The sequence below is a fragment of the Callithrix jacchus genome, chromosome 7 (assembly GCF_049354715.1).
Source record: "Callithrix jacchus isolate 240 chromosome 7, calJac240_pri, whole genome shotgun sequence".
In the NCBI taxonomy this organism is placed as follows: Eukaryota; Metazoa; Chordata; class Mammalia; order Primates; family Cebidae; genus Callithrix; species Callithrix jacchus.
Genome location: NC_133508.1, coordinates 43,791,642 through 43,818,308, shown reverse-complemented (window position 1 = coordinate 43,818,308; position 26,667 = coordinate 43,791,642). Strand labels below are relative to the sequence as shown.

General features: G+C 48.5%; 1 protein-coding gene across 48 annotated transcripts in view; it reads left to right on the top strand.

Annotated features, from left to right (window-relative positions):
* The window catches only part of NPHP4 (nephrocystin 4), a 134,554-nt gene that overhangs the window by 69,930 nt on the left and 37,957 nt on the right, over nucleotides 1-26,667 (top strand). For 25 of the 48 annotated variants that reach the window (XR_013519751.1, XR_004745689.3, XM_035307510.3 and 22 more), the window contains 6 exons: nucleotides 337-475; nucleotides 18,669-18,730; nucleotides 20,634-20,741; nucleotides 22,059-22,210; nucleotides 22,355-22,546; nucleotides 23,038-23,225. Coding sequence is in view for 44 of the 48 variants with exons in the window: in XM_035307510.3 (XP_035163401.3) it covers nucleotides 337-475; nucleotides 18,669-18,730; nucleotides 20,634-20,741; nucleotides 22,059-22,210; nucleotides 22,355-22,546; nucleotides 23,038-23,225 (841 nt within the window). In the remaining 4 variants the exon portion in view is untranslated. The remainder of the gene's footprint in view (nucleotides 1-336; nucleotides 476-18,668; nucleotides 18,731-20,633; nucleotides 20,742-22,058; nucleotides 22,211-22,354; nucleotides 22,547-23,037; nucleotides 23,226-26,667) is intronic. The other 23 variants (XM_078330202.1, XM_078330200.1, XM_078330201.1 and 20 more) reach the window with 8 other exon arrangements.

Sequence of the window (26,667 nt, the reverse complement as noted above, 5' to 3'; positions counted from 1 at the left end):
TGTGAATCTGTGCATGTGCCAAACCCATAGAGCCATAACCCAGTGTCAGTCTCACATAGGTTAATGAAAACATTCCCAACTCAGGAGACATTGTGATTTCTACTTGGGTAAGGGTCATTCCATGATAATTTGGCCCGCAGGGCTTTTAGTGTCACATCCAGTTGCTTTTTGCTCGGAAGCTACTTGATCATAATCTAAGAACATGTGGCTTCTTCAATGGCCTCTGATTGCATGTGGGCTTTGTTTTAGGACCGAGCGTGCTGTTCCTGGTTGGATCGTTGTGACCGGAGTGCTGATGAAGGGCGTGGCCATCACTGCCCTTGTGCTTCATTGCAGGTGAAGCAGGTGGAGTCGGGTACAGTCCGGTTCCAGTTCTCGCTGGGCTCAGAAGAACACCTGGACTCACCTGCAGAGCCTGTCAGCAGCCCCAAGGTAGAGCGGCAACTTGCGGGGAAACCACCCACGTCCCCTTCCAGTAAGTGTTTCCAGAGAGCTGACTCCCCAGGCACACAGCAGGCAGCACTTCCATCTGTTACCAGGGAAAGATACTTAGTTCAGTATGGTAATCATCACATTTGTAAGATCACTGCCATAGATTGCTTTAATCGAATCTGTTTTTTGGGCTTTTGCTTAATACAAAGGTGTAGAATTGGACAGTGATGAATTGTGGCCCAGAAGCTTGTCACCTGTGCTTCAGCCTGGTGTCAGCTTAGTTACTTGACAGCTCCCCAACTAAGCACTTAAAAAGGACATGTCACATGGGTGCCTTGCAAATGTGGGACCCGAGAATTAGAGGGTGGTCGAGAGCCAAGGACTGCCACTTTGAGTTTGCGCTGTTCAAGCAGCCATCTGTCTGTTCACCTTGAAGCACTGCCCAAAAGTTAGGGGTCTGTGTCTGAGTCTGTGGCTTTAAGAAAGGGAGTCGCAATTGGCTGCAAGCAGCAAGGACTGCCAGCAGAGGCAGAGCCCAGGCCCTGTGGATGGCAGCAAGTACTCATAGGTAGGTGGGTAAAGAGTTGTTGCTGGCTGTCAGCCTAGCTGCTTCTGCTAAGGCAGTATGCTGTGCTCAGAGCCCTTGGTCTACAGCATGTTCTGGTTGAGAATTCCACCCATAGTGAAGTGAGGGGCAGAAGGAATGAGGGAGGGTTGGAGTAGTTCACCTAAATGGGTGTGGGGCCTTCGCTCTAGGCATCTGGAGCTCTGGCTTAGAGTTAAAGTTCTAGGATCCCTAGTCACAGGTGATGACTCTGCTTGTTCTAGATAGCAAGATAGGGAGTGAACAAGTGTACAAGCCCATGGAGGGAGCTTTGTGTTCTTCCGGCCCCCAGCTGGTGATGCCCAGGTGTTCAGGGAGGACTTGCTTCTGTGCTCGGTGGTGGCCTCAACTCCTGGTGCAAAGCTGCTGGTGCTTCTGTCACCTGGGAGAGGTTTTCTCTGTGCATTGAGATTCTGATTTATGGGAACTAGGCTTGTTGAATTTGATTTTACAATTGCTGGAAGCAGCACGTACATTTCTAAGTTGATGAATTCGATGAAGTTGATGATTTTCTGAGATATCTGATACCGTGCAAATGCTATGTAAATTGCTGTACTGTTTAGGGAATAACAAGAAAAAAAGAGTCTGTTTGTGTTTAGTGTAGCCACAACCGTACATTTAAAAAAAATATTTTCAGCCCAAGGCTGGTTGAATTCATGGAGGCAGAACCCAAGGATCTACTCCGTACTCTGATTTTTGATGAAGTTACTTAAAAGTACAATAGTAATACATAGTCAACACGGCCCTTCAGGATTTCCTGAGCGGTCTAAGAATATTCTGGTATCAAAACTTAATAGCTGATTTCTTTGGGACAAACTACATCATTCAGTATTTTCCTTCTTTTCATAGAGGTGGTGCATTTGATAGTTTAACTGTTTTGTGTTTTCAGTATTTGAATTTTATGCCTACCAGCTTGTTCTCAGGATTTCTGTTCACCGCCAGTGTGTACATTAGCTATCCCATCTTACACAAACGACACTGACATGTGCAGCAGCCCCAGTACTAGAATTCCTTGTGGTGGTGGGTGGTAGGCATGCGTGCATTTTCTGTCAGTCAGATTAGAATGAATTTCCAATTTTATTTGATGAAACTGAATGCATTCAAGGCATAGGACACATAATTTTGAAATACTAAGCAAAGGGTCATAATAAAGGGTCATTTAAAGCAACCCACTGCCTGCTTACGTCTCGTATCTTTCCTTGTTTGACGTACACTCTTTGACATAGAGTTAATCTTAAAAATAAAATACATGTCAACCTCTTAAGAAACAAAATTACGAAGAAAAGAGGACCTTAGATTATAAATTGGGTATATTTTGTAATTAAATATAAATATGATTAGAGCTATCCCTTGGTATCCGTGGGGGACTGGCTTCAGATGCTTAAATCCCTTCTGTAAACTGGTGTGGTATTTGCCTGTGACCTACGCACATTCTCCCATGTACTTAAAATCATCTTTAGATGACTTACAATACCTAATACCGTGCAAAGGCTATGTAAATCGTGTTGTACTGTTTAGAGAATAATGACAAGAAAAAAGAGTCTGTACATGTTCGGTGCACACACAATCGTCCATTTTTAAACGAGTATTTTCAGTCCAAAGTTGGTTGAATTCATGGCTGCAGAACCTGTGGATCTGCTCTGCACTCTGATTTTTGATTAAGTTACTTAAAAGTATAATAGTAATACATAGTCTACATAATTCGCCCATGGCTGTAGAAATGGCTGAACAGAGAATGAACCTATATAGGTGGCTTTCAGGGAAAAAAATGTGACTACCTTCTCTGGAAAGAAATTTTCTTGTGTTTAAATTGTGATATAAGCCAGGCATGGTGGCTCATGCCTGTAATCGTGGCACTTTAGAAGGCTGAGGCGAGAGGATCACTCGAGCTCAGGAGTTTAAGAGCAGCCTGGGCAACATAGCAAGACCCCATCTCTACTAAAAATAAAACAAATGAGCTGTGCGCAATGGTGTGCGCCTCTAGGTCCCGCCACTTGGGAGGCTGAGGTGAGAGGATTGCTTGAGCCCGGGAGTTTGAGGCTGCAGTGAGCCATGATTGTGCCGCTGCACCGCACCCTGGGCAAAAGAGCGAGACTTTGTCTCAAAAATAAATAAGTAAGTAAAGATGTAGTTATCGCACTGGAAATGGGCAGCTAGTTTTGTTTGAAGACCTTCTAATCAAGTGAGTTGTAAACTCTGACGAGCATATCCTGGTGTCTGGCTTTTGGGCTGGCACGACTGTGGGCGCTGTGCGGGATTTACTTTCCTGGTTGCCCTGTTTTCATGAGGTGCTTGGAGGAGATTTTAAAACCAGTCTGTCACTGCGGCTGCTTTCCCAGAAGGGCGCTTTAACTGGTTTTTTTGCTTGGGGTTCCTTGAGCTTGTTAGATCTCTAGATTTATAGTTTTCATCACATTTGGAAACATTTTGGTCATTATTTCTTCTGTCTTCCTCTCATCTTCTGATTCAGAGGCCCCAATTATGTGTACATCAGGCTGCGAGAAGTTGTCTCACAGCTCACTGATAGTCTGTTCACTTTTATTTGTAACCTTTTTTCGCTGTGCGTTTCATTTTAGATAGTTTCTGGTGCTGTATCCTCAAGTTCACTTCAAGTTCTTTTCTTGTTGAGTGTCTGATCGGCCATTTATCTCATTCAGTATATTTTTCATCTTGGGTATTTCGTTTTCATCTCGGGAGTTGTGTTTGGGCTTGTTTTATATCTTATATGTCTTGACTTAACACGCCCAGTGTTTCGTCTGGCTTTTTGAACTTAGGAAATATAGTTATAGCTACTTTAATATCCTGGTTTGCTAATTCTACTATCTTTGCTGGCTCAGGGTCAGTTTTGACTGATAGATTGTTGTCCTGATTGGGGTTGTATTTTCCTGCCTCTTTGGATGTCTGATAACTTTTGATGGACCCCAGATAGTCAGAATTTTCTCTTACTGGATACTGAATATTTTTGTATCTGATAAATAGTCTTAAGCTTTGAAAATTGTTAGATCCTTTTGGGTCTTGCTCTTAAGATTAGTTAGGTGGGATCAGATTAGCATTTCTTCTAGGGCTAATTATTCCTCACTGAGATGACAGGTGCCCTCTGAGGGCTCTGCCCAGCATCCCGTGAAGAATGAGGATTACCAGGTGGCTGGAGGGAATGGCACTGTGACTGCCTGCCCTGTGAACCCCAGGCCCTGTTCCCTGTAATCCTTTCTGGTGGTTCTTTTTCTTTTCACCTTACCAGTTTCCTCATCTGCACTGTACTGAATGCGAGGGTGGGACCCTCTGTAAATGGCCAGTGTTCTCTCTGTGCCGCTCATCCTGTCTGTGCAAACTCACTGAACACAGTAAGCTGGAGGCAGGGGAGGCCTCCCCTCTTCTGTTTCCATCCCTCAGGATCACTCTTCTTTGTTGCCTGAAGTCCGCTGTGTTGAAAACCACTGTTTTACATATTTCGTGTTGAAAAGAAAATGTGTTTTAGATGGCAGGGTCAGTCTGATCACTGTCACTCTTCTTGGCCAGAGGTAGAAGTCCTGGACTGCTGTTAATGGTTTCTCAGCTGCTGAAATCATCCCCCCTCGGGGCTGATCGTCTGGTGGTTTGGGAGCGTTTTCTAGCTTCGTGTGCTACCTGGGATTCATTTGCCATGCTGTGTGTTTTCCGGACTTTTGAGTCTTGGCTCATGCTCTCTACCTGGTGTGTATTTCTTCCATGTGCTGCATTTATTTTCTTTTACAATGTATTCCAGGGTTTTTTTTTTGTTTTTAGAGATAAATTTTCATTTCGTTGCTCTGGCTGGAGTGCGTGACATGATCACAGCTCACTGTAGCCTTGAACTCCTGAGCTCAAGCCATCCACCTGCCTCAGCTTCCTGAGTAGCTGGGACTACGGGCAGCGCCACCATTCCTGGCTAAGTGTTTTTGTTTTTTGCTTTTTTTTTTTTTTTTTTTTTTGTAGAAATGAGGTCTTGCTATGTTGTAGGCTGGTCTTGAACTCCTGGTGTCAGACAGTCCTCCTGCCTTGGCTTCCCAAAATGCTGGGGTTGTGTATTTTTTAATTTAAAGTATGGTGTGTGACAACTTGCAGAGAAGGAGTATGTTAATTTCTGATCGCTGCTATAACAAATTACCCCAAACTTAGTGACGTTAAACACCAGGAGCTTATTATCCTAAAATTCTGGAGGTCAGAAGTCCCAAGTGGGTCCCACAGGCTTGAATCAAGGGCTCAGTGGGGCTGTGCTCCTTATGGAGGTTCCAGGGGAAAGTCCATTTCCTCGCCTTTTCCAGCTAGAGGCCACCTGCATCCCTCGACTCCTTCTTCCATCTTCAGAGGCAGCCATGCAGGACCTTCCAGACTCACTCAACTCTGACCCTCCTGCCTCCCTGCCATCCTGCCTTTCACTTACAAAGACTGCTGTGAGTGCATTGGGCACACTTGGAAAATCCAGGGTCATCCTTGCATCTCAGAGTCAGCTGATGAGCACCTTAGTCCCTTGGCATTTGACATATGGATAGGTTCTGGGATTAGGCTGTGGGTATCTCTGGGGTGGCAGCAGTTACTCCGCTTACTGCAAGGAGTACCAGTCAGTAAATGGTGTGGTGTGATCATTGGCCCGTATGGAAAATATGAAATTCAGTTCTAATTTCATGTCATATTCAATAAGATTCCAGATGGCCTGAAAACCAAAACTTCAGAAATGTTAGAATTAGAAGATTAGAAAGAAGAAAGATTATAGAAAGAGGTCCTCCAAATCAATAAGAAATAGATAGCAGGAAAGAAAAATGGAAAATGCTCAGCCATTGCTGGGCGATCGTTAACGTTGTCGTCATATGAAGAGGGAATTTATAGAGAATAAACCAGAATAACCAATAACCATAAACCTATGAAAAAGTGCTCAGTTTTGCTGGTAATCAGAGAAATGCAAAATAAAATGAGAAATCATTTTATTCCCCTCATGCTGGAGAAATCTAGCTGTCTAATAGTGCGAAGGTTAATGAGGATGTGGTTAAAGCAGAACTCTTACCACTGCGGGAAGAATGTGATATGTACAGCCACTTTGAAGAGTGATTTTGTAATGTTTGGTTAATACTCTGCAACTCAGAAATGCCGTTTCCAGACACCTGTTAAGAGAACAACCAGTTCATATGTACAAGGAGACATGGGTAGGCTCAGCACACAGCAGCTTTTAAGTTAACATTTGAAAACAGTCTGCCTGCTTCCTGGGCAGGGAACGCATAAACTCACTTATTTGGACCGTGAAATGATCTGTGCCAGTTAAATGAATGAAGTAGATCTGTACATACCTTGGTGGATAAACCTTCACGATGGTATGCTGAATGAACACCGATTCTGAAAGGAAATGAACAATGTGCTACCATTTAAGTAACTTTCAAAACAGTTGTATGTATTGCTTATGAATGCATGCTTACTGATTGAATATTAGAGCAGTTACTTAATGTCTCTGTCTCTGTTTCCTCAGCAGTAAAATGGGTTGGATTAAATACCTAAGTATGAAAAATAAACTTGAGAAATCTCAGAAAAAGACATTGGAGAATATTTTTATGGCCTTTAGGGTTAGGAATGCCTTCTTAAGAAAGATAGACAAAGCATAAACCAAAAAAAGAAGATTGAGAAATATGATCATATTAAAATACAAAACTTTCATGTGAAAAAGACTCTACAAACAAAGTTAGTAGACAGACCTCAGGCTGAAAGATACTTGCAATACACATGACTATTAAAAATTAATGAAGGAAGATGAGAAGATTAGAAAGATTACAGAAAGAGCTCCTCCAAATCAATAAGAAGCAGATAAACAAAAGAAAAATGGGCAAAGGATAGCAAAGGATTGTAGGGAGGATGAAATGAGTAAAGCTAAGTCCAGGTGCTTAGGGCTGCCTGGTGTGGAGCAGATACCCAGCGATTGCCATTGTCCTCATGCTACTGCCATTGCCATTCCTTTTTTTTTTTTTTTAAGATGGAGTTTTGCTCTTGTTGCCCTGGCTAGAGTGCTGTGGCGCTGTCTCGGCTCAGCGCAATGTCTGCTTCCCAGGTTTAAGCCTGCCTTAGCCTCCCAAGTAGCTGGAATTATAGCCATGTGCCACCTTGCCCAGCAAATTTTGTCTTTTTAGTAGAGATAGGGTTTCTGCATGTTAGTCAGGCTGGTCTTGAACTCCTGATCTCAGGTGATCCTCCCGCCTCGGCCTTCCAAAAGTGCTGGGATTACAGGCATGAGCCCTTGCACCCAGCCCGTTGCTGTTCTTCTAGTTGGCAGCATTGAGGGAAGTGACTACATGTATGTACCCCTTTCAACTACTGGTTCAATTAACGCAGGCCCAAAATCTTACTGGAGCAAGGTAGCCACCAGGGCAGAAGCAGTGGCAGGGCATCTCCATGGAGCTCCTCTGGATCTCAGAGTCTTTGATGGATAAAAACAGTTGTCCTTGACTGGGTGCAGTGGCTCATGCCTATAATTCCAGCACTTTGGAAGGCTGACATGGGAGGATTGCTTGAGGCCAAGAGTTGGAGACCACCTTGAGCAACATAGCAAGACCCCTCTACTCTACAAAAAATTTAAGGCCAGGAGCAGTGGCTCACGCGTGTAGTCCCAGCATTTTGGGAGGCTGAAGTGGGTGGATCACAAGTCAGGAGATGAAGACCATCCTGGCTTACACAGTGAAACCCCATCTCTACTGAAAATACAAAATTAGTCTGGCTTGGTGGCACCAGCCTGTAGTCCCAGCTACTCGGGAGGCTGAGGCACGAGAATTTCTTGAACCTGGGAGGTGGAGGTTGCAGTGAGCCGAGACTGTGCCACTGCACTCCAGCCTGGGTGACAGAGCGAGACTCCGTCTCAAAAAAAAATTTTTTAGGCAATAGCTGGGTGTGGTAGCATGTACCTAGTCTCAGTTACTTGGGAGGCTGAGGCAGGAGGATTGCTTGAACCCAGGAGTTCGAGGCTGCAGTAAGCCATGATTGTATCACTGTACTCTAGCCTGTGCATCAGAATTAGACTTTGCCTCTTAAAAAAAAAAAAAAAAGAAAAAGTGCACGCACGCACGCACGCACACATGCACGCACCCACAGCTGGCCCTGTCAGCATCCAGGAAAGTAGGTTCTCAGTGGGCACAGAAAGCACAGCGTTGGCTTTGCTTCTACCATTTTCTATTAGGCATTCTGCAAGCACTTAGTGTATGTGAATCAGATGGGGCAGGTGGTTCTCCTTTTCTCCTTCCTGCCTCCATTCAGCAAAGGCTTGTGGGAGTCTGATGTGCCAGGTACTTGGTTAGGCTCCTGTCCCAGTGGAGCTTTAACAACAGACAATAAACAAACTACCAAATACATTAGGTGGCAAGAAGACTCATGTGCCATCTGCTGAGGGATGTTAGTGAGGGGAGCTGTGTGTGGGGACAGGGCCCTGTGGGAACACTCTGTGCCTTCTGCTCAGTACTGCTGAGAACCTAAAAAACTGTTCTAAAAAAGTATTAAAAAGTAAGAGAGAATGACTTGTGGGGAGTTTTACACTTATGTCCATCTTGATGTGATTAACTTGTGTTTGGGATTTCTGTTTCTATAATTGAGGCTCAATTATAGAAGAGGTTAGCATACTTTTTCTTTAAAGGCCAAATAGTAAATATTTTAGGCTTAGTGGGCCAGATGGTCTCTGTCACAGCTACTCATCTCCACTGGTATATATAGGTTGTATGTTAATGAATGAACGTGGCTGTGTTCTAGTAAAACTTTATTAATACACAGATTGCGAGGTGAATCGACCCGTGGGCCATAGTTTGCAGACCCCTGTTCTATAGCTTTCTCTTTGGTCATATCATAATCGGGAGGAAGCTGTCCGTCTTTTTCTGTGCTTTAAAGTACTTTAAACAAAAGGCAAGACCTGTTTTTTGAAGGTCTGATAAAACTTCGCTGTGAAACCACTGAAGGGGTTTTTGACAACCAGTTATGTTTCTTTTCATGGTTATTGGTCTATTTATGTTTTCCACCTCATCTTGTGTTAACTTTTGGGATACACATCCTCTAAAAAATGGCCAATTTCCTTTAGTTTACAAGAATGCTGAGATAAAGTTTGTAACTAATTTAAACTTTCAATTTAGATTCCTTCCTTCTCTTTCTATCTTGGGAGGACTCTTTCTTTTTCGGTCAGGCTTATGAGAGGTTTGTATGTTTCATTAGTCTCGTCAAAGAATCAGCTGTTACTTTACTTACTGGTTCTCTTGCTTTTAAGTTATTAATTTTTTTTCATTTTAATCTCATATTTTTTAAAAAGCAGAATTCTTAGCTTATTTGCTCGTGTCTAATAATAAAATCATTTAAGATTCTGCAATTTACTTCTAAGTATGTCTTTGACCCCATTTCGTAGGTTTTGATTCGGAGTGTTATTTTCTACATTGTTGATTTCCATTTATATTTCCTTTTTACCTACAGTTGGAAAATGTCTCGAAATATTCCACATTCAAAAAGGCATCTATTCAACTTTTCTTGCTGGAAACTTTTCTCTTATGGAAACCTGTACTCACCTGTAAAGCCTGTGGAAAGGTTGTGTTCACAGCAGAGCTTATTTTTCAGCACCCTGCAGCCCTTTGCGGGTGCCACTGTTAATTTTATATCCTTGTGTATTGTCTGATTCCTTCCTTCCCTGCCACTGTTCTTAGAGGGTATTAGTCGAATTTGCTGTGGTAACAAATAATCTCCAAATCTTGGGAGCTTAAAATAAAAAGGTTTATTTCTCACCCTCACTGCGTGCGCACTGCAGTTGGTGGTGGCTCTGGTCATCCTGGTCCCAGAGGGTGGTTGCCGTCTTGAATGCTGCTGAGCTGCGCCGGCAGGAAGAGGAGGCCTTGGGAGGATCTTGTACCATCAGTTACAGCTCTGGCCCAGAAATGGCACATGTCACTTCTCCTCCTCCCTGGTAGAAGTAGCCACATGGCCTCCCAGTCACAAGAGGACTGGGAACTGACTCATGCCTTGAAGGTAAACAGGTGCAGATACTTGGTGCATTCATTTGCTGCACACTGAAGAGTTGTCGTTGAAGCAGTGCACAGTGGTGACTGTTTCATTCATCTTTACATTGCGTGATGAGTCCTGGGCCGTAGTAAAACATTCAGGACATATTTGTAGAGTAAACGAATTAATCAAAACCCTTTTGTATACAAGGGATAGAAACCTGACTCAGAGTAGCTTCCACAAGAGAGAATGTATTGGCTCATGTGTCAGAAAAGCCCCGAGGTAGAGCTGATGTGAGGCATGGCTGGATCCCGGCACTCAAAAGATGCCGTTAAGACTCCACCTGTTCGTCCCTCTCCCCCATGCCCCACCCCTCCCCTTTAAGCTCTCCTTTCTTCAGTGTTGGCTTCTTTCCTTGTAGAGCTGCTCCCAGGTAGTCCGGGGCTTAGGAATCCTGACAAAAAGGCCCTGATTGACTCAGTTGTTCTAGCCGGAGTCCTCATGGAGCCCCATCCATCTCATGTGTCCCCTCCCTTTCTGTGTAACACCTGATCAGGATAGGGATGGGGACAGTCAGTCTTGGTCATACACCCTTCTTGGTGTGGGGGTTGGGTCCACCCCTGACTCTATGGTTAAGGGCTGGGAGGGTGATTCCCTAAAGGAAAAACTTTATGAGGAGAGTATGGGTTTAGAGGGGTGAAACTGGCAGACAGTGGCTGCCCAGGGTTGGGGCTTCTGGTCTCTGACCTGGTCTGGGTCTTTCCCTGCCACTGCTGCTTTGGCTGCACTTGCATTCCAGCTTTGCCCAGCATTGCTTGCATTTTGCCGTCAGCGAATACATAGACTGGAGTAGTTCCTGCCGCACTTTCTGTTGTTTGATAAGAACAAAGACAGCTGAGAAGCAGCCTGTCCTCCAGAAACCTGCTGTGCGGCCTCTGGGCAGGAAGCTGGACCCAGGGAGGAGTGACTGCAGGAAGCCAGACGTGCTTGGGCTGGAGTGAGAGCCATTGAGGTTTGGGGAGGGAGGCCCCCCAGGGAGGGATCCCACAGAGGCGCTTGCTCCTGGCCTGGGATTTATCCGTGGTCGCTGTGACAGGCGCGTTTCTGGATGGCTGGCTGAGGGTGTCATCTTCCTGTGTGTAGGACACACCAGCAGGTGCTTGACTTTTGTTTTTTTGAGACAATCTCACTCTGTCCCCCAGGCTGGAGTGCAGTGGCGCAATCTTGGCTCACAGCAACCTCCGCCTCCTGGGTTCAAGCAATTCTCATGCCTCAGCCTCCTGGGTAGCTGGGATTACAGGTGCCCACCACTCCTGGCTAATTTTTTATTTTTAGTAAAGATGGGGTTTCACCATATTGGCTAGGCTGGTCTTCAACTCCCGACCTTAGGTGATTCACCCACCTTGGCTTCCCAAAGTGGTGGGATTACAGGTGTGATCCACTTCACCTGGCCTAGATTGACTAATTAAGATGCTGAGCTGTTGGGAATACATGCTTTGAGTTCCTCACCAGAAGATTTACTGTCATACCCTTGGCAGAGGGGAGTGTGCCTTGGTTACTGGAAGGACCAGGAGTTGAATGGTGGTGCAAATGAGCTGTAGCAGCATAATCTACTTCTCAGTCACTGTTTGGGGACCAGCAAATCTACCTGGATGGACCCTGATTTCATTGTGTTTATTTAATTTGGATTTATGGCCGCATTCATGTCCCGTTAAATGATTGCCTTCAGCCCAGGTTCCAAGCATCAGAAGACATTGCCTCTCAAAACCCAATATAAGAGACTTTTAAATATCCACTGGTGTTTAACTTATGATGGAAACTTTTCATACTTCAGTATTTCACCAACTTATATGGTTCCTTTGGAGATCTTAATGATATGCGGCTGTCACTTTAAGTGAGGTACTTTGGCTCTCGGTTATGAATAATCCTTTTTATTTTCTCTGTGACATTGCAAGGGAGCAAAGGTTCATTCATCACTTACCAGGGAAGAGTGTGCATTGAGCCGCTAGAGGGCACCCCGTCTTTATTTTTGTAACTTGGACTTTCCCTGAGCCATATTTTGCTTTTGAATGTTCTTCTGGTGGTGTCAGGATTTTGGTTTGTTTGCTTAATAGATGTGAAACAGCCATGTAGAAGGGGTCACTGCAGACATGTAGCCATGGTTTCCCGGGACACATGGAATTAGATTCCTGCCCAGGTTGCACCTGCTGTGCTGGTAGCTGGTCTGGAACATCCTCCCCAAGAGGCAGCGGCTCCTTGCCCTGGGTGAGGGTGGTTCAGTCAATTATGAGGCAGTGGGGGAGAGTCTAAGGCCACAGAACAGCTTTTTGGCCACCCTCTAACCAAGAAACAGAAGCTTGTGTGCAGGTGGTAAGAGTGTATTTTGCTGGAGAGTTAGTGGGAAAGTGGGTCAGAGCAAGGCTTTGATGAGGGAGGTGACACTCTGAAACCGACCCTGGAGGTGCCCCGAAGCTCGGGGCTCTGACGAGTCCTGGAACCCCCCACTCGGCTTGGGCCCTATGAACCAGCCCCTGTCCTGGGCTGCCTGCGGCCTGGATCCCTGCGGCACACAGCCCTGTGCTCACTTGTCATCTGGTTGTTCCTTGATCTCTGCTTAGGTTTTGTTCATTTTCCCATTCCTGTTTTCAAACTCTTAGGAAGAATGACTTTTTACCCACAAGTAGTGAGGAATAAAGGTCCTTCAAGTGGATTTGCTGTATGAATTCTTAGTGTCTAGAGTATGAGTGAATACGGACTCATCCTGTATTTTCACGGTCTGATGGTAGGAAGCTGCTGTTTACAACCCTTCTTCAAACCCCAGAGACTGCGCCTTTACCAGCAATGGCCCTTCCTTTCCCCTGCCTTTCGGGGCCATCTGTTTACCCCTGTTCATAACAGGGCCACACTCTATCCCCATAGCCCAAGGCCTGACCTTGAGTTGCTAAGCAAGAGCCTCTTCATGCTGCCCCGTCTCCCTCTCCCTCAGGACTTCTCTGTCCCGCAGAATTGCTGACCCCATAGTTAAACACGGGAAGCTTTGCTCAGCGGGGCAGTTGCTCAGTGAAATGAGCGTTTTCCTCTGTTAGGACCCCTCATCCAGCTCCTGCTGACCCCCTTGTGCTCTGTGGTGGGCTGCAGCACAGCTGGGCCCAGGAGGACAGGTGCGTTCCGGGGTGGGGAGCTCCCCCTCGCTCCTGCTAGGGCAGTCAGGCCACAAGGGACACCGTCGGCCTCCATGCATGTTTCCTGATGTCTCAAGAGGCCCCTGCTCCCTCCAGCCTAGGAAGACGTCTCAGTGGAGACCACAGCCCTGTCCTCCACTGAGCTGTTTCGTGTCTTCATTTCTTTCTGAGGTCCTGTCGTAGCGCAGGCATCTGATAAAATGTTTGTTGGATACATGAATCCATGGACAAGGGAAATTAAGGTGGTAAAACACATCCTTCCATTCTCCTTGCTTCTATTTCGCTTTTTAAATGGCAGTGCAGCATGCATATTGAAAATAGCTGCTCAGTGAAACCCTGTGTCAGGAGATGGACACGCAACCTTGCAGCCTGGGGCCCCCTGTATAGTCAGTACATTTTACTTTCTTGAGAGGAGATCTCACTCTGTTGCCCAGGCTGAAGTGCAGTGGATAGTCACGGCTCAGTGCAGCCTCTACCTTCCAGGCCCAAGCGAGCCTCCCACCTCAGCCTCCTATGTAACTGGGACTACAGGTGCATGCCACCACAACTGGCCATTTTTTTTTTTTTGTAGAGATGGGATTTTGCCATGTTTCCCAGGCTGGTCTCGAACTTCTGGACTCGAACAGTCCTCCTGCCTTGGCCTCCCAAAGTGCTGGGACTATAGGCATGAGCTACCACGTCCAGCCAGTAGTCAGTACTTTAATCTGTCTGGTGAGGTGACGCTGGAAGTGAGAGGGTTGCTAGTGGGGAGGTTGTCTCCTGCCCCAGCCTCATCGCTGTTGTCTCCTGCCCCAAGCGCATTGAGAAGCAGAGCCCAGTACCGTTCCTTGGGGGCATGGTGTGGCTGGCAGCCATGGGTGTGGCTGGAGAGCTCCTTCCTCTGGGGCTGTGGTTTTAGTGGTATTAGTGCTCTGGGTAACTGTGCGCTTTTCTGTTCTCTGTCCTGTATATAGAATGCTCTCCCTGGGGGTGGAGGAAGGAGGAATTCGGGGGTCTTGTCCCATGAGCATGTTTGAGCATTATTTGTTCACTGTACAACTTTTGCCATTTGACCCACAGTGCTGAGAGCTGTAGGCTTGAGGGCGTCTCCCTCTCTCCTGAGTGTGGAATGTGCGTGGGTTGCCTCCTCTTGCAGGTCCCCCTCCAGGCGAGTGCAGAGGCAGTGTGAAGGTGCTCTGTGTGACCAGGTGGGACGTGTGGCCACCCAGGGCTGAGGTCGGAGCGCAGGCCCTGCCTTGCCTCCTGAGTACAGGGCTTTTGAGTTTCTTGAAGCTATGTTGACAGAAAAGTAGGCACTTGGGCGATTTTGTTGACTGCAGTGTTTAGCAAGTGGAGACTGACTAGAGAGTGCTAGCACGTCAGGGAAAAGGAGTCTTGACAGGTGGAGGAACCTCCCTCGGTGGGAAGTCAGTTTCCCTTTGTACCAAGGCGTGTGGACCAGTTCTGCATTGCATTTGGCTCTGGTGTCGTAAGTGACTTAGTCTCTTCCTGCTCTTCTCAGACCTGGCTCTGGGCAGGAGGTGTGTGCTGGCAACCCTGTCTGAGGGCCCACTGGCCCCGAACTTCTCGGAGCGGCCATGGAAAAGCTGAGTCTCTGCTTCTTTTTTTTTTTTTTTTTTTTTTGAGATGGAGTCTCACTCTTTTTGCCCATGCTGGAGTGCAATGGTGAGATCTCGGCTCACTGCAACCTCTGCCTCCTGGGTTCAAGCAATTATCCTGCCTCAGCCTCTTGAGCATCTGGGATTATAGGCACCCGCCACCACGCCCGGCTCATTTTTTTACTTTTAGTAGAGACGAGGTTTCCTCATGTTGACCAGGCTCTGTGCTCTTCTTAATCCAGGTTATTTCCCTGACACTGGGGTCCTATGGTGGCTTGACCAAACACTGACTCCACCTCCCAGTGAGGGAGCCCAGGCCTCTGCCGCAGGGCTGTGCATGGAGAGGCTCTGTGTTGGGAGAAGAAGCTGCTCCTGGGCTTACTGTGGAGATTTCGGCTTTCTGTTCTGTGCTGACCCTGTTACTACTTCAGGCTCCAGCGGGGACCCAAAGATGTATCTTACAATGACTGTTAAACTAAAATTTAATTTACTTTAAGTTATGCAGGTAATGTACGAATACATGCTTCCTAGCATGTCGAGTGGGTGTGGTTACTGTGGATTTGCCAGCATACCTGCTTACACGGGTGGGTTTCGTTTTTCTTTCTAATGTTTTCAACCTGAAATGGGCCGTGGGCATGGGCTCTCCGTGGCAGAGTTGCCTGGGGACTAGCAGGGGATTGTAGCCGGGCTGCGTGTGTAGGTCACACTGTATGTGCAGCCGGGGCTTGGTGCAAAGGAGAAATTTTTAAAGACAAAAAGGAGACATTCACGTAAGCTGTCTAGAAACAAAGAACTCTGGGGACAGGGCTTGTTGCGGGGTTGGAGTCTCCCTTTGGGGAGACGGTGGTGGAGGGGCAAGCACCCCTGATCTGGAGTGCTGTGGTTTGGAGAGACCCTGTGTTGTTCTGTCCTAGGCCCCCCTTCACGGCCACGCGGATTAACCTGCTCAGGTCAGCACACACTGCCGGCCTCCTCCCTTCCCATTGCTCCTCTGCCCCACGCAGCAGCTGTGGGGTTTGCTACGGTAGCTTCTGTTTACAGGAGCACCTGGGTGGCATCTGGTGATGTTCGCTGTTGTCGCAGTGCTGTCCCAGAAGGCCTGGTACTCGTCCCTCTGCTCACTGCAGCTGTTCCTGCCTGCATCCTGTGCACATGCCTGCTGCTCTTGGTTCAGTAGCTGGCCCAGGTGCTGGTCAGCCGAGTCCTGGCGTGACGGAAGTCAGGCGTCCCAGACTCCACTGTGGCTTTTGAGAGACTCCTGGGGCTGGAGTACAGTGGGTGCCCTCTGGCTGCCACGCTGTCTTCCAGGTGGGACTATGGATATGGTTTGGGAAGCTCCTTATCTTATCACCACACTGAACATTAAAACAAAGAGATTCAAAACTGAGTTATTTCGTGGCTGTGGCAGATCTCTTCCTGCTGTGCTTCACCGGACGGATCTGTGTTTTCGGGCCTGGGGGCCTGGGCTTCTCACCAGGTGTCTTTTTAAATAATCACCAAAGGCCTTTTAGGTAGTTTTACTCCCTTGGAAGAAAAAATTGCATAAGTCATTACATAGAGTTACTTGAAACAACTGTCCACACTGTGCACACATTTGAGACGATGGGGAAATAAAGTGCATGCAGGAAGTTTAGATGTGCTTCGAAGGTTTAACTTTTCATCCTGGCTTTCCTCCACGAGAGGATGGCACAGGCGTAGAGGGCTGGCCCCTGAGTGCCTGCTTTCTCCGCTGGAGAAAATGGAACCATTTCCTGCAGTTGGTCCTCATTATCAAAATCAGCCTGTGGAGTTTTCAGAGTTCCCATTTATGGAGGAACAGAGTGGAGCTGCACTTGCTGCTCTGCTGTTTCGTCTTTTGCTGTTTCAGGAGGAGGTAGGAGGGGTTGCAACATGGAGCTCTGAAATGGACTGTAAAAGGCGCTAGGGGAATCTGGGGAGAGGCACCTGGCATTCAGGACAGCGTGGCCCCTGCAGAATCCTCATCTGCATTTTGCTTTTAGTGAGATGGTATTTTCCCAGGGAAGCAGAGCTTGCTACATCGTTCGCTGACTTTCTCTGAGCGGGGCTCATTTATAGAACGGCAGGCGCCTCTGACCAGAGTCTTTGCACTCCTTGGAGCCACTTTACCATAGCTGGTTACAGAGGAGCTGCGTGGGCCAAGTGGGCACTACCTAGGAGGTGGTTGGACTAAGAGCTGTGCCCGCCGGGCTGGGCAGTTGGATCCTCTGAGGGTTGGGGGCTCCCTCTGGCCTGGCCCCCACTGCCTTCCTGTACCCCCATCCCCACCCACAGGCCCTTAACTGGATCCAGGTCTCCACTGGATCTCACAGCTGGGACAGCACTTCCTCGGATGGGTTTGGGAAGCTGCTGGGAGAGGCATGGGTGGGGATTGGCTCTGGTGGTCACACAGCTCTGGTGTTAGGGTGGCGCCTCTTGGATTTGGTTTCTCCTCTGTCGACAACTTTTTCTTTGTTGCTGTTTTTGTTTTGTTGGGATTCAGAGCAGAACAGGAAGTGGCTGGGCAGTCTCTGTCCAGGGTGCCCAGTGTTTGATGTCACAGGCCTCTGTGCTGTTTGCTTGGGCCATAGGTCCCATGAGCACGGCCTGTGCTGTGTGCTTGAGGAAGTCAGGATTCCAGGACATGTGGGGATTCGTTTGCCTGACCTTATGGCATCAGAAGCCACAAGAGAGGGAAGTAGAGCCAAGGCAAGCAGCTGGGCCCAGGACGTGGGCCACATGGGGGTGACGACGGGAGGTGGGACAAGGCCTTGTGGGAAGGCTGATTTCTCCGGAGGTCTGGGTTATCCTGGAAGTTCCATGGGGAGGGGAGGTATCTGCTGCAGTGGAGAGTCCTGTTGCCATGCAGGAGGCTGTCATGAGCCAGGCGGGGATAGGATGTGGGGCTGGAGGCCAGGGCTGTGGGCCTCAGGGAAGCCAGGCAGGTGGCTCAGTGTACGCAGTGCATGGAGCTCACACCCTGACCTCTGAGTGGGTAGGGGTGGCCCTGTCAGAATGGGCTTGGGGTCTGGCTGGGTGGTCACGGTGGGTGAAGGCAGATGGCAGTGTGTGTGAAATGGCCATGAGAGACAAGTGGCTGTGGACGTCCCAGTGCTGCTGTGGTGCCAGGGCTTCCTCCTGCTGAGGTGCAGGGGCCGAGTGCCCTGGGGCTGCTGGGTCCTGAGGTGTCCATGTGGCTTGGGGTGGGGCTGCAGAGGCAGCACAGATGCCAGTTGGGCGGAGGCGGGGCTGGGCAGGGGCAGTGGGCCTAGGGAGGAGGCTGCTGGCTCTGTGGGCAGCCCTGGATGCTGGGGAGGCAGCTGTGGCCTCATAAAGGGCAAAGACTGTTCTCAGTCCCTGAGCTGGCCTTGCCTCCCCCAGGTGGGCTCTCAGTGTGACCGGGCCCACATGGAGAATCCTCAGCAGGACCTGGGCGAGCAGCTTGTGCTGAGTGGGTGTTCACGAGGCTGAGAGCCCGGTGGCAGCATCTGCTCAGGAGCTTCGCAGTTAACAAGACAGCCTGAGTCAGGGAGCTGCAAGACTGGGGCAACCTCAGACCCCAGCTCTTCCGGGCAGGGAGGATGCAGAGATGACAAGTGAGGAGAAGTGCATTAGGGAGCTCCAAGCGCCCATACTGAAACCTCCTGACCCAGAAAGAGCAAGGGCGCACACCTAGAGGAAGAGGTCGGCTGTGCCCTCCTCTCCTGGGTGCCGGGCACACCATGGCTCTAGATAGCACCCTTGCTGCTGTTGTGCCTGAGCAGTAACCACTGGCCGCCCAATTACGGACAAGGTGTTAAAGGCTGTGGAGGCCTGACTGTGGGGGGCGGGGGGTGCGGGGGCCCATCACCCTCGCACAGGCTGACAGCCCCTCTTCTGCTCCCCTGTTCTTCCTCCCAGGCCCGCCGGCACCAGCACCTCGAGGTCTCACTGCCCTGCAGGACTCGCCTGTGGGACCAGGGGTAAGTCCAGGCCCCCCACGGCCACCCTCAGAATCCTGAGTCAATTACTTGCAAGTTTGGGGCACAAGAAAACCCCCTGTTCCCCCTTATGCACAGCTGCTCCCTGTGTGCTTCTGTGTGGCTGGGAAGGGCCTGTTGGCCGCAGTGGGGGTGTCCCCTCCCACCCTTTCTGTGCAGCCTATCTCTGATTTGCTGACTCCCAGTTTGGGCTTTTAGGGGGGCTGCTGCCTGTGACCTCTACGTTGCTGTCTAGGGCATGTTTCCACTTCTCCCTGGCAGTTACATCTTATGGTGGCGACTCTTTCACCACTGGACAGCCTTTGCTTTTTCTGAGAGATGCTGAGGTGTGGTCCTCACTCTCTCTGCTCTCCCAGACTCACTCTACAAGGAGTGGTGCCTGGCAGCTATTGGTATCCAGGGCACCCACCAGGCACCCCGGCCCTGTAGGCCAAGCAGCCGATGCTGATGGAGACAGTGCCACCGCCAAGAGCCATTAGCTGCTTGCAATGGCACAGATCCCCATGGCGCTGGAACTTCCAGGGTGGGAGGAGTGGCTCCTTCCCACTGAGCTGTTGCCTGCTGAGCTGAGCTGCTACGTGGCTGCCACTCTGGAGTCCCGAGTCATACGTGGCTCCAGGCTGGCCCTTGGCTGTGTGATTTTGAGTGAGGTCAGCTGTAACTTGTTCCTGCTGATGACTGTCTGCCAGCATCACCCTGGAAATTGACTTTCTAGCAAAGTTGACCAATTCAGCATCCAAGGCTGTCTCCAGGAAGCAGCTTCAGTGTGTCATCTGCAGTGGGACACTGGATCATGAGTGAAGAATACTGGGTTCACCTAAAGGCACAAGTCTGTGGTTGGCCTCCCGGCTGCCCTGCTGGCCCAACCTGACATTTTCTCTGGTGTAGTTTCCATATGACCCTGAGTTGTCTCAACACCTTGTGGGGTCTGAGGGAAGCTGGATAGGCCCCAAAGATCTCCTCTGCTCCCAGAAGATGTTGCCAGGGTGCCCTGGGGATGCTTCATGCACCCCCCGCCATCGGTCCTCAGTGCCTCTTCATACGTTGCATACGTTGGGGCCTCTCTGCCTGCACTTGGCGTGTGCTAGCCATCATTGCTGACTGTGAGCATCCCACGTGCTGGCTGTGTGTGCTGGGGGTGGAGTGCAGGTCTGAGATCATGTCTTCAGGAGTGCGTGGGCCCCGGCCCTCCACATCAGTGTTTCACAGCCACACTCATTTCCAGATGTCTGCAGTATTTATAGAAGGCTTACCACGTACCAGGTACTATGCCAAACCCTTGCCAGGACTCTCATTTAATTCTCCAAACAGTCCTGCAGTTTAGGCACTATTATTATCCCCATTTTATAGGTCAGGAGACTGAGGCAAAAAGAGGTTAGCTGACTTGCCCGAGGCTACACAGTAGTGCCATGTGGTGCGGGCACTCCATCATAGCTGTCTCCAGGGCTTGCACCGGCCGCCGAGGCGGTCACTGCCTTCACAGGGAGGTGTGTTCGGCAGGAACTTGGGTGGCTAGAATCACCCGGCCTCGGAGGTGCTCAGTCCATCCAGGGCTGGCAAGGGACAGAGAGGCAGAGGCCAGCCCATCCTTGTAGCTTGAGATGCTTTCTCTTGTCTTGCTTGTTTTCCTTGTTAATAATACTCTTATTCAGATATTACAGTCTGAGGGAGATCATGGAATCACCTCTCTGTCATTAAATAAAGGAACTTGAGAAGCGGTTCCAAATTCCACAGCCACCGCTGGCCAGGAGGCTGCAGGCATCACTGTCTTCTGTGGCTGGATCCAGGGCTGCCCATTACCCCGGTGTGGCCAGCGTGTGTTGGAGGTTTCGTGGATGGACCGGCAAGCTTCTGAGCCTCTCACCTGCGCTCTCTTTCCTTCTAGCTGTCGCTTTCCCAGCTGGTGGCCTCCCCACGGTCCCGGACTCGGCACTGCTTGGCCAGGCCCACTTCCCAGCCCCCCCATGGCTCTCAGGCCTCCCCAGCCCAGGCAGTAAGTGCCGCCCACCTCGCCTCCCACCAAGGAATGGCTCCACAGCTCCTCACTTTGGGTTTCTGTGCTGTGCTGGTCCTCAGTTAGGTGGCAGAGACTGTGGCGGGTTCCCTGGGATGTGGGGGTGGGGTGGGGCATTGCTCACTCTGAGGCCTCAGACAGTTGCCATCATTCTGTCTCAGAGACCAAAGACAAATGTGGCCTGTGAGTTCTTCATGCCGCAGCACTCAATTCACATTGCGATCTGCCCACAAAAACAGTTAGCTGCCCCTGGATCTCTACATGAAAGTAAAAGGAGGTTGTGTCTGGATCTAGAAACAGCGGTGAGACAGGCCCCCAGCACCCCAGGACCCTCCTTGCTGTCAGCAGCTAAAGGAGGTGAGTGGAGCCTGCGGTCCAGGCTTCAGGGCGCGCTTAGCACTAAGATCGGCCTGCGTTGCCACCAGCCTTGGGGGATTCCTATGGAATTTGGTTTCAAAAGCTAGGGCTGGTTCACCTGCAGACTGCATCTCTTGTCTTAACTGGAGTTATGTTGAGGAAAAATTGTTTCTTTTAATTCCTTGTTTGAAAACACTCTTAGCACCGTGAGTCTCTGCTGCCTTATCTAAAGCATCTCTGCGGCTTGTGTGTTTGTGAAGAGCTTGCCTAGCGTTTTATTATTGGCACCTGAGACATGGCGTGAGGGTGACCTGGTGTCCCTCTGGACTGACAGAAAGCTTGGGAATGAAGCTTGAGAGAACACATTCCTGACTCCAGAAGCAGCTCCCCATTGAGAGGCCTGCCTCGGCCTTTGAGGTGGAATACGAGTGAATGATGGGAAGGTTCAGGGGCTGTGGGGACAAGAGACTGTCCAGACACACCAGCCAGGGGCTCGGTGCCACGGTTTATCTTGGAGTGTTGAGGACGCTTCATCTTTCTGGTCTTCTATAAACATGTTTTGATATGAATTTACCATCTCAAGCGTCACGTATCTTCCACAGTCCTGACCTGCTCATAAAATTAGGATTCTTTCTCAACTCACAAATTGGGTTGCTACGTGAAATATAGGATGCCCAGTTACATTTGAATTTCAGGTAAACAACAAATAATTTTTTAGTATAAGTATGTCCCAAATATTACAGAGGGAACATACTTATGCTAAAATTATTTGTTGTTTACCTGAAATTCAAGTGTAATTGAGCCTCCTGTATTTTTATTTGCTAGAGCTGGCAACTCTCCAGAGGCAATTCATCGGTGAATCCCCTAGCTCAGAGCATCAGTAGTTGTTACAGGTTGTGGTCCTTGGTGGCCTCACTTGGAAGCCCTCATTTTGTTCAGCAGGAGTTCCCGTTGGAGGGTGGTATCTCCCACCTGGAAGCCGACCTGGGCCAGACCTCCCTGGTCCTCGAAACATCCATCGCTGAACAGTTACAGGAGCTGCCGTTCACGCCTTTGCATGCCCCTATTGTCGTGGGAACTGAGACCAGGAGGTGAGGTGTGGGTCTGGGCAGGATGAGGCACGTGCTATGCTGTCAGGCTGTTGGACCTGTGAACAACACCAGGCTTTCCACAGGGAGGTGCGTCAATGGGTCCCCCCTGCCCCGGGAGGCTCCCTGAGGTTTGCTGTGTCTCAGCTCTGCAGGGCAGCCCTCGAGGGCCTCCATGGTGCTCCTGCAGTCCTCTGGCTTTCCTGAGATTCTGGATGCCAATGAACAGCCAGCCGAGGCAGTCAACCCTTCAGACCCTGTGACGTTTAACCCTCAGAAGGAGGAATCGGATTGTCTACAAAGCAACGAGATAGTGCTACAGTTTCTCGCCTTTAGCAGGTAAATCCTGGAATAGTCTCTTACTCATCTGGCTTTCACATTTCCTGAGTTGAAGAGAAACTTTGCTGAGGTTCTGACCTGGCAGAACTGTCCATGTTCAGGTCTTAGTTGATGTGGGAGTGCGGTCTGTTTTTATTTGATCTTGGCTGGGACCCACCCATGGCATGCTAAAGGCCATGAAAGCTGCTTTACCCCATCTTCTGTGGTCCTTAGTTAGAATGTGGACAGTGTGTTGTCCAGGTCTTAGATCTTAGCGTAGCTCTGAAGGCAGTTTCTCCAGCCGGGAGTGACCTTACGCCCCAGAGTGCTGCTGTCTGGCTGGCTCGCTGAGAGCACAGCAAAGCGGTTCCATTGGTGACCATGGCAGCCTCTCTTTACTGTTGCCCTGGCGGCTAAGGTGCCCAGACTATCCCCCTATGCAAATGCACATCAGACCCCCCAGATACAGTGTCACGGACACTCAATTAACCTAGAGCTGTCGTTGGATTCAGAGTGGCCCAGGACTGCCGAGGAATGCCATGGCCAGAGACTGTGTATTTCACCTTCCAGTTCTACCGCTTCCCGCCCGCAGTGACGCCACGACTGCAGCTGGTCCAGCTGGAAGAGGCCGGGCAGCCCAGCTCTGGCGCCCTGACCCACATCCTTGTGCCTGTGAGCAGAGACGGCGCCTTTGATGCTGGTAAATACTCATGTGCATGTCGAAGGCGAGACACTCTGAGCTGAGTTGTGTGTGTGTGTACATTGTCAATGTTGTTATTTTAAAAAGTGGTACTATGAAAAGTTTAAAACATACACAGCATTAGAATTATCCAGTGGGAGACACTCTGCGCTGAGCTCTGTGTGTGTGTACATTGTCAATGTTGTTATTTTAAAAAGTGGTACTATGAAACGTTTAAAACATACACAGCATTAGAATTGTCCAGTGGACCAGTGCAGCAAACACTCAGCCCCAAACTGGGAGTTAGATCTAGATTCGCGTTTTTGTTTTTGGCAAGAATTCTTTGTAGCAGGTGATGTGTGCACCACCTCCGCTGTGCCCTTGACTTCTGGTTACTTCTTTTTATATTACGTCAGCAACCATATGCCCACTGCTTGTGTCATTTGTGCGGTGGTGACATTCCACTTCTAGAACACCTGCCTTGTCAGCTGGGATGCTTCCAAAACCAGAAATTTCCCGGGATCAACCTTTTGCTTCTGTTGAGGTGCAGTTTGTATGGGAAAGACTGGATAATACTTGATTCTTCCCTTTATTTGCCAACTTTTGAAATAATTACATGATTCCCTGGCATCCTTCAAGGGTGGGGACCAGTGGCTTTTTTTTTGGTCTGGTATCATTGTAATAGTTTAAGCTATATTGAATAGCTTTAAGCTACATTGAATAGAAACACACCTGACATGTTGTTATTTTTGTTGATGGTCAGTTTTCCCATCTTCATCAGTGACACAGCTCATAAGGGACCCAGCTGGGGTCTGAAACGCTGCCGCCTCTGACGGTAGAAAGTGGTGTGTGGACAAGTGATGTTAAAATTCTGACCTCAAATGGAAGTAGCTTGACATCGAGGAGGCTGTTAAACAGGCACCAAGAAAGTAATTCGCTAGGAAGAGAAGCAGTTCTGAATCTGCGAACTTGATGGACTTGTAAGGAGAAATGGCAAAACCCACAATCGTAGGGGATCTACACATACTTCTCAGTAGATTGATAGATCAAAAAGAAACGAATTGAGGATGTTATAAAACTCAGTTTAAAAAGGTTTAGAGAATATGCATTATTTTAATACATACTTTGAAACTTACAAAAACTGATCATCCTTCATATATATTTTTTAGCTCACCAAGCAGGCATCACCCTATACTGAGAGAATCAGTATCAAATCTGATTTTATAACTTTCTCTGGCCATAATGCCACAAGATCAGAAGTCAGTCACTCTCTCCCCTATAGCCACTCTGAACTGCTTTTTTTGTGTTTTGAATTTTAAAATATGCTTCTAATTATTCCATGGGTCAATGAAGAACTCAAGATATCAAAATAGAAATGCCTAATTATTTAAAACCAAATGACAAAATAATATCGAATATCAAAACTTAGGAGATGCAAGTTAAATTGTAATTACAGGGGAATTTACAGGTTTTTTTGAGATGAAGTTTTGCTTTTATTGCCCAAGCTAGAGTACAATGGCATGATCCTGGCTCACTGCAACTTCTGTCTCCCGGGTTCAAGCGATTCTCCTTTCTGAGCCTTTTGAGTAGCTGGGATTACAGGCATGTGCCACCACGCCCAGCTAATTTTGTATATTTTTAGTAGAAACAGGATTTCACCATGTTAGCCAGGCTGGTTGTGAACTCCTGATCTCAGGTGATCCACCTGCCTCAGCCTCCCAAAGTGCTGGGATTACAGGCATGAAGCACCATGTCCAGCTGGGAATTTACAGTTTTAAATGCCTATGTTGATGAAGAAGAAAGTACTACCCTTTAAGATACTGTTTTAATTGTTCAACTCAAGAAGTTTGGAGGAGAAAGAGCAAACCCAATAAAAGTAGAAAGAAAAAAATTTGATGAGTGTAAATGCTTAGAAGACAAAACAGCTAAACAGGTACACTAGGGCCACCAGGTACGTAGCAGCAGGGGATGCTTCTTGTTTTTTGTCCAGTCAGTCGAGAGAGGCAGATGGCGGAGATGAAGATATCACTTTCTTAATCATGCATTTATTCCTGATAAAACAGCTGTGAGACATGTGAGGTCTGAGACCCAGCTGTGCCCACTGGTGCCAGCCCCTGACGTGGATGGCCTTTGATGCAGGTGGAGGTTGGCCAGACAGCAGCAGGCCTTGCACCTGGGGTGAGCCCTCACCTCTCTGCACGCCTGAAAGCACATCTTGGACTATTGCATTCTCTCCTGTGGGCAGATCTGAAAAGAAGAGAGTTGGGAGGAGTGAGCAGCCTACTTAGCCCCGTTAGTCTATTCCCCATCCCCAGTCAGTTGAGCTGCTCTCACCCGGAGAGGCACGGGGGCTGGGCAGAGAGACGCTGCAGGAGGCTCCTTTGCATGGAGGCTTGAAGCCAGGGAAGGACATTGGTTCTGTTATTTTTAAAAATTGATTATTTTTTTCGATCAGTTTTAGGTTTACGGTAAAATTGAGTAGCTGATACAGAGAGTTTGCATAGGACCTCCCCTCCTCCAAGTTTCCCCTATTATTAACATTTTACATTGCTGTGACACATTCTTTTTTGTTTGTTTGTTTTTTTGGTTTTTTTGGAGACAGGGTCTTACTCTGTTGCCAAGGCTGGAGTGCAGTGGCACAATCACAGCTCACTGCAACCTCAATCCTCCCACCTCAGCCCCCACATAACTGGGGCCACAGGCATGCACCATAGTGCCCAACTAATTTTTTTTTTGTAGTTTTTGTAGAGATGGGTTTTTGCCATGTTGTCCAGGGTAGTCTTGAACCCCTAGGCTCAAGTGATCCTCCTAACTCAGCCTCCCAAAGTGCCGAGATAACAGGTGTCAGCCACCACGCCTGCTGATGTGACATATTTGTTACAACCGATGAAGCAGTAACAATGCATTATTATGAATTAAACTCATGGTTTACCCTAAGGTTCATTCTGCATTATACAGTCTGTGATTTTTGACAAATATGTGACGTCATAGATCCACCATAACAGGATCATACAGAATAGTCTCATCACCCTTACACCTCCCCTGGGCTCCACCTATTCAGCCCTCCCCATCTCCCCTGGTAAGATATTTCCATGTTGCCTTCGCCAGAACGTCATACAGCCGGAATCATGTAGTATGTAGCTTTTCAAAACTGCAGCCTCCACCTCCCGGGTTCCAGCGATTCTCCTGCCTCAGCCTCCCGAGAAGCTGGGATTACAGGTGCACACCACCATACCCGGCTAATTTTTTTTTGCATTTTTAGTTGTGCTGTGTGTTTAAGGTTCCTCCATGGCTTTTTGTGTCTGGCTCACTCATTTCTTGGATTGCTGAATGTTACTTCATTGCATGTATGTGCCACAGACTATATATCCATTCACCTCTTGAAGGGCATCTTGGTAGTTTACAGTTTTTGACAATTTTGAATAAAGCTGTTAGAAACGTTTGTGTACAGGGTTTTGTGTGT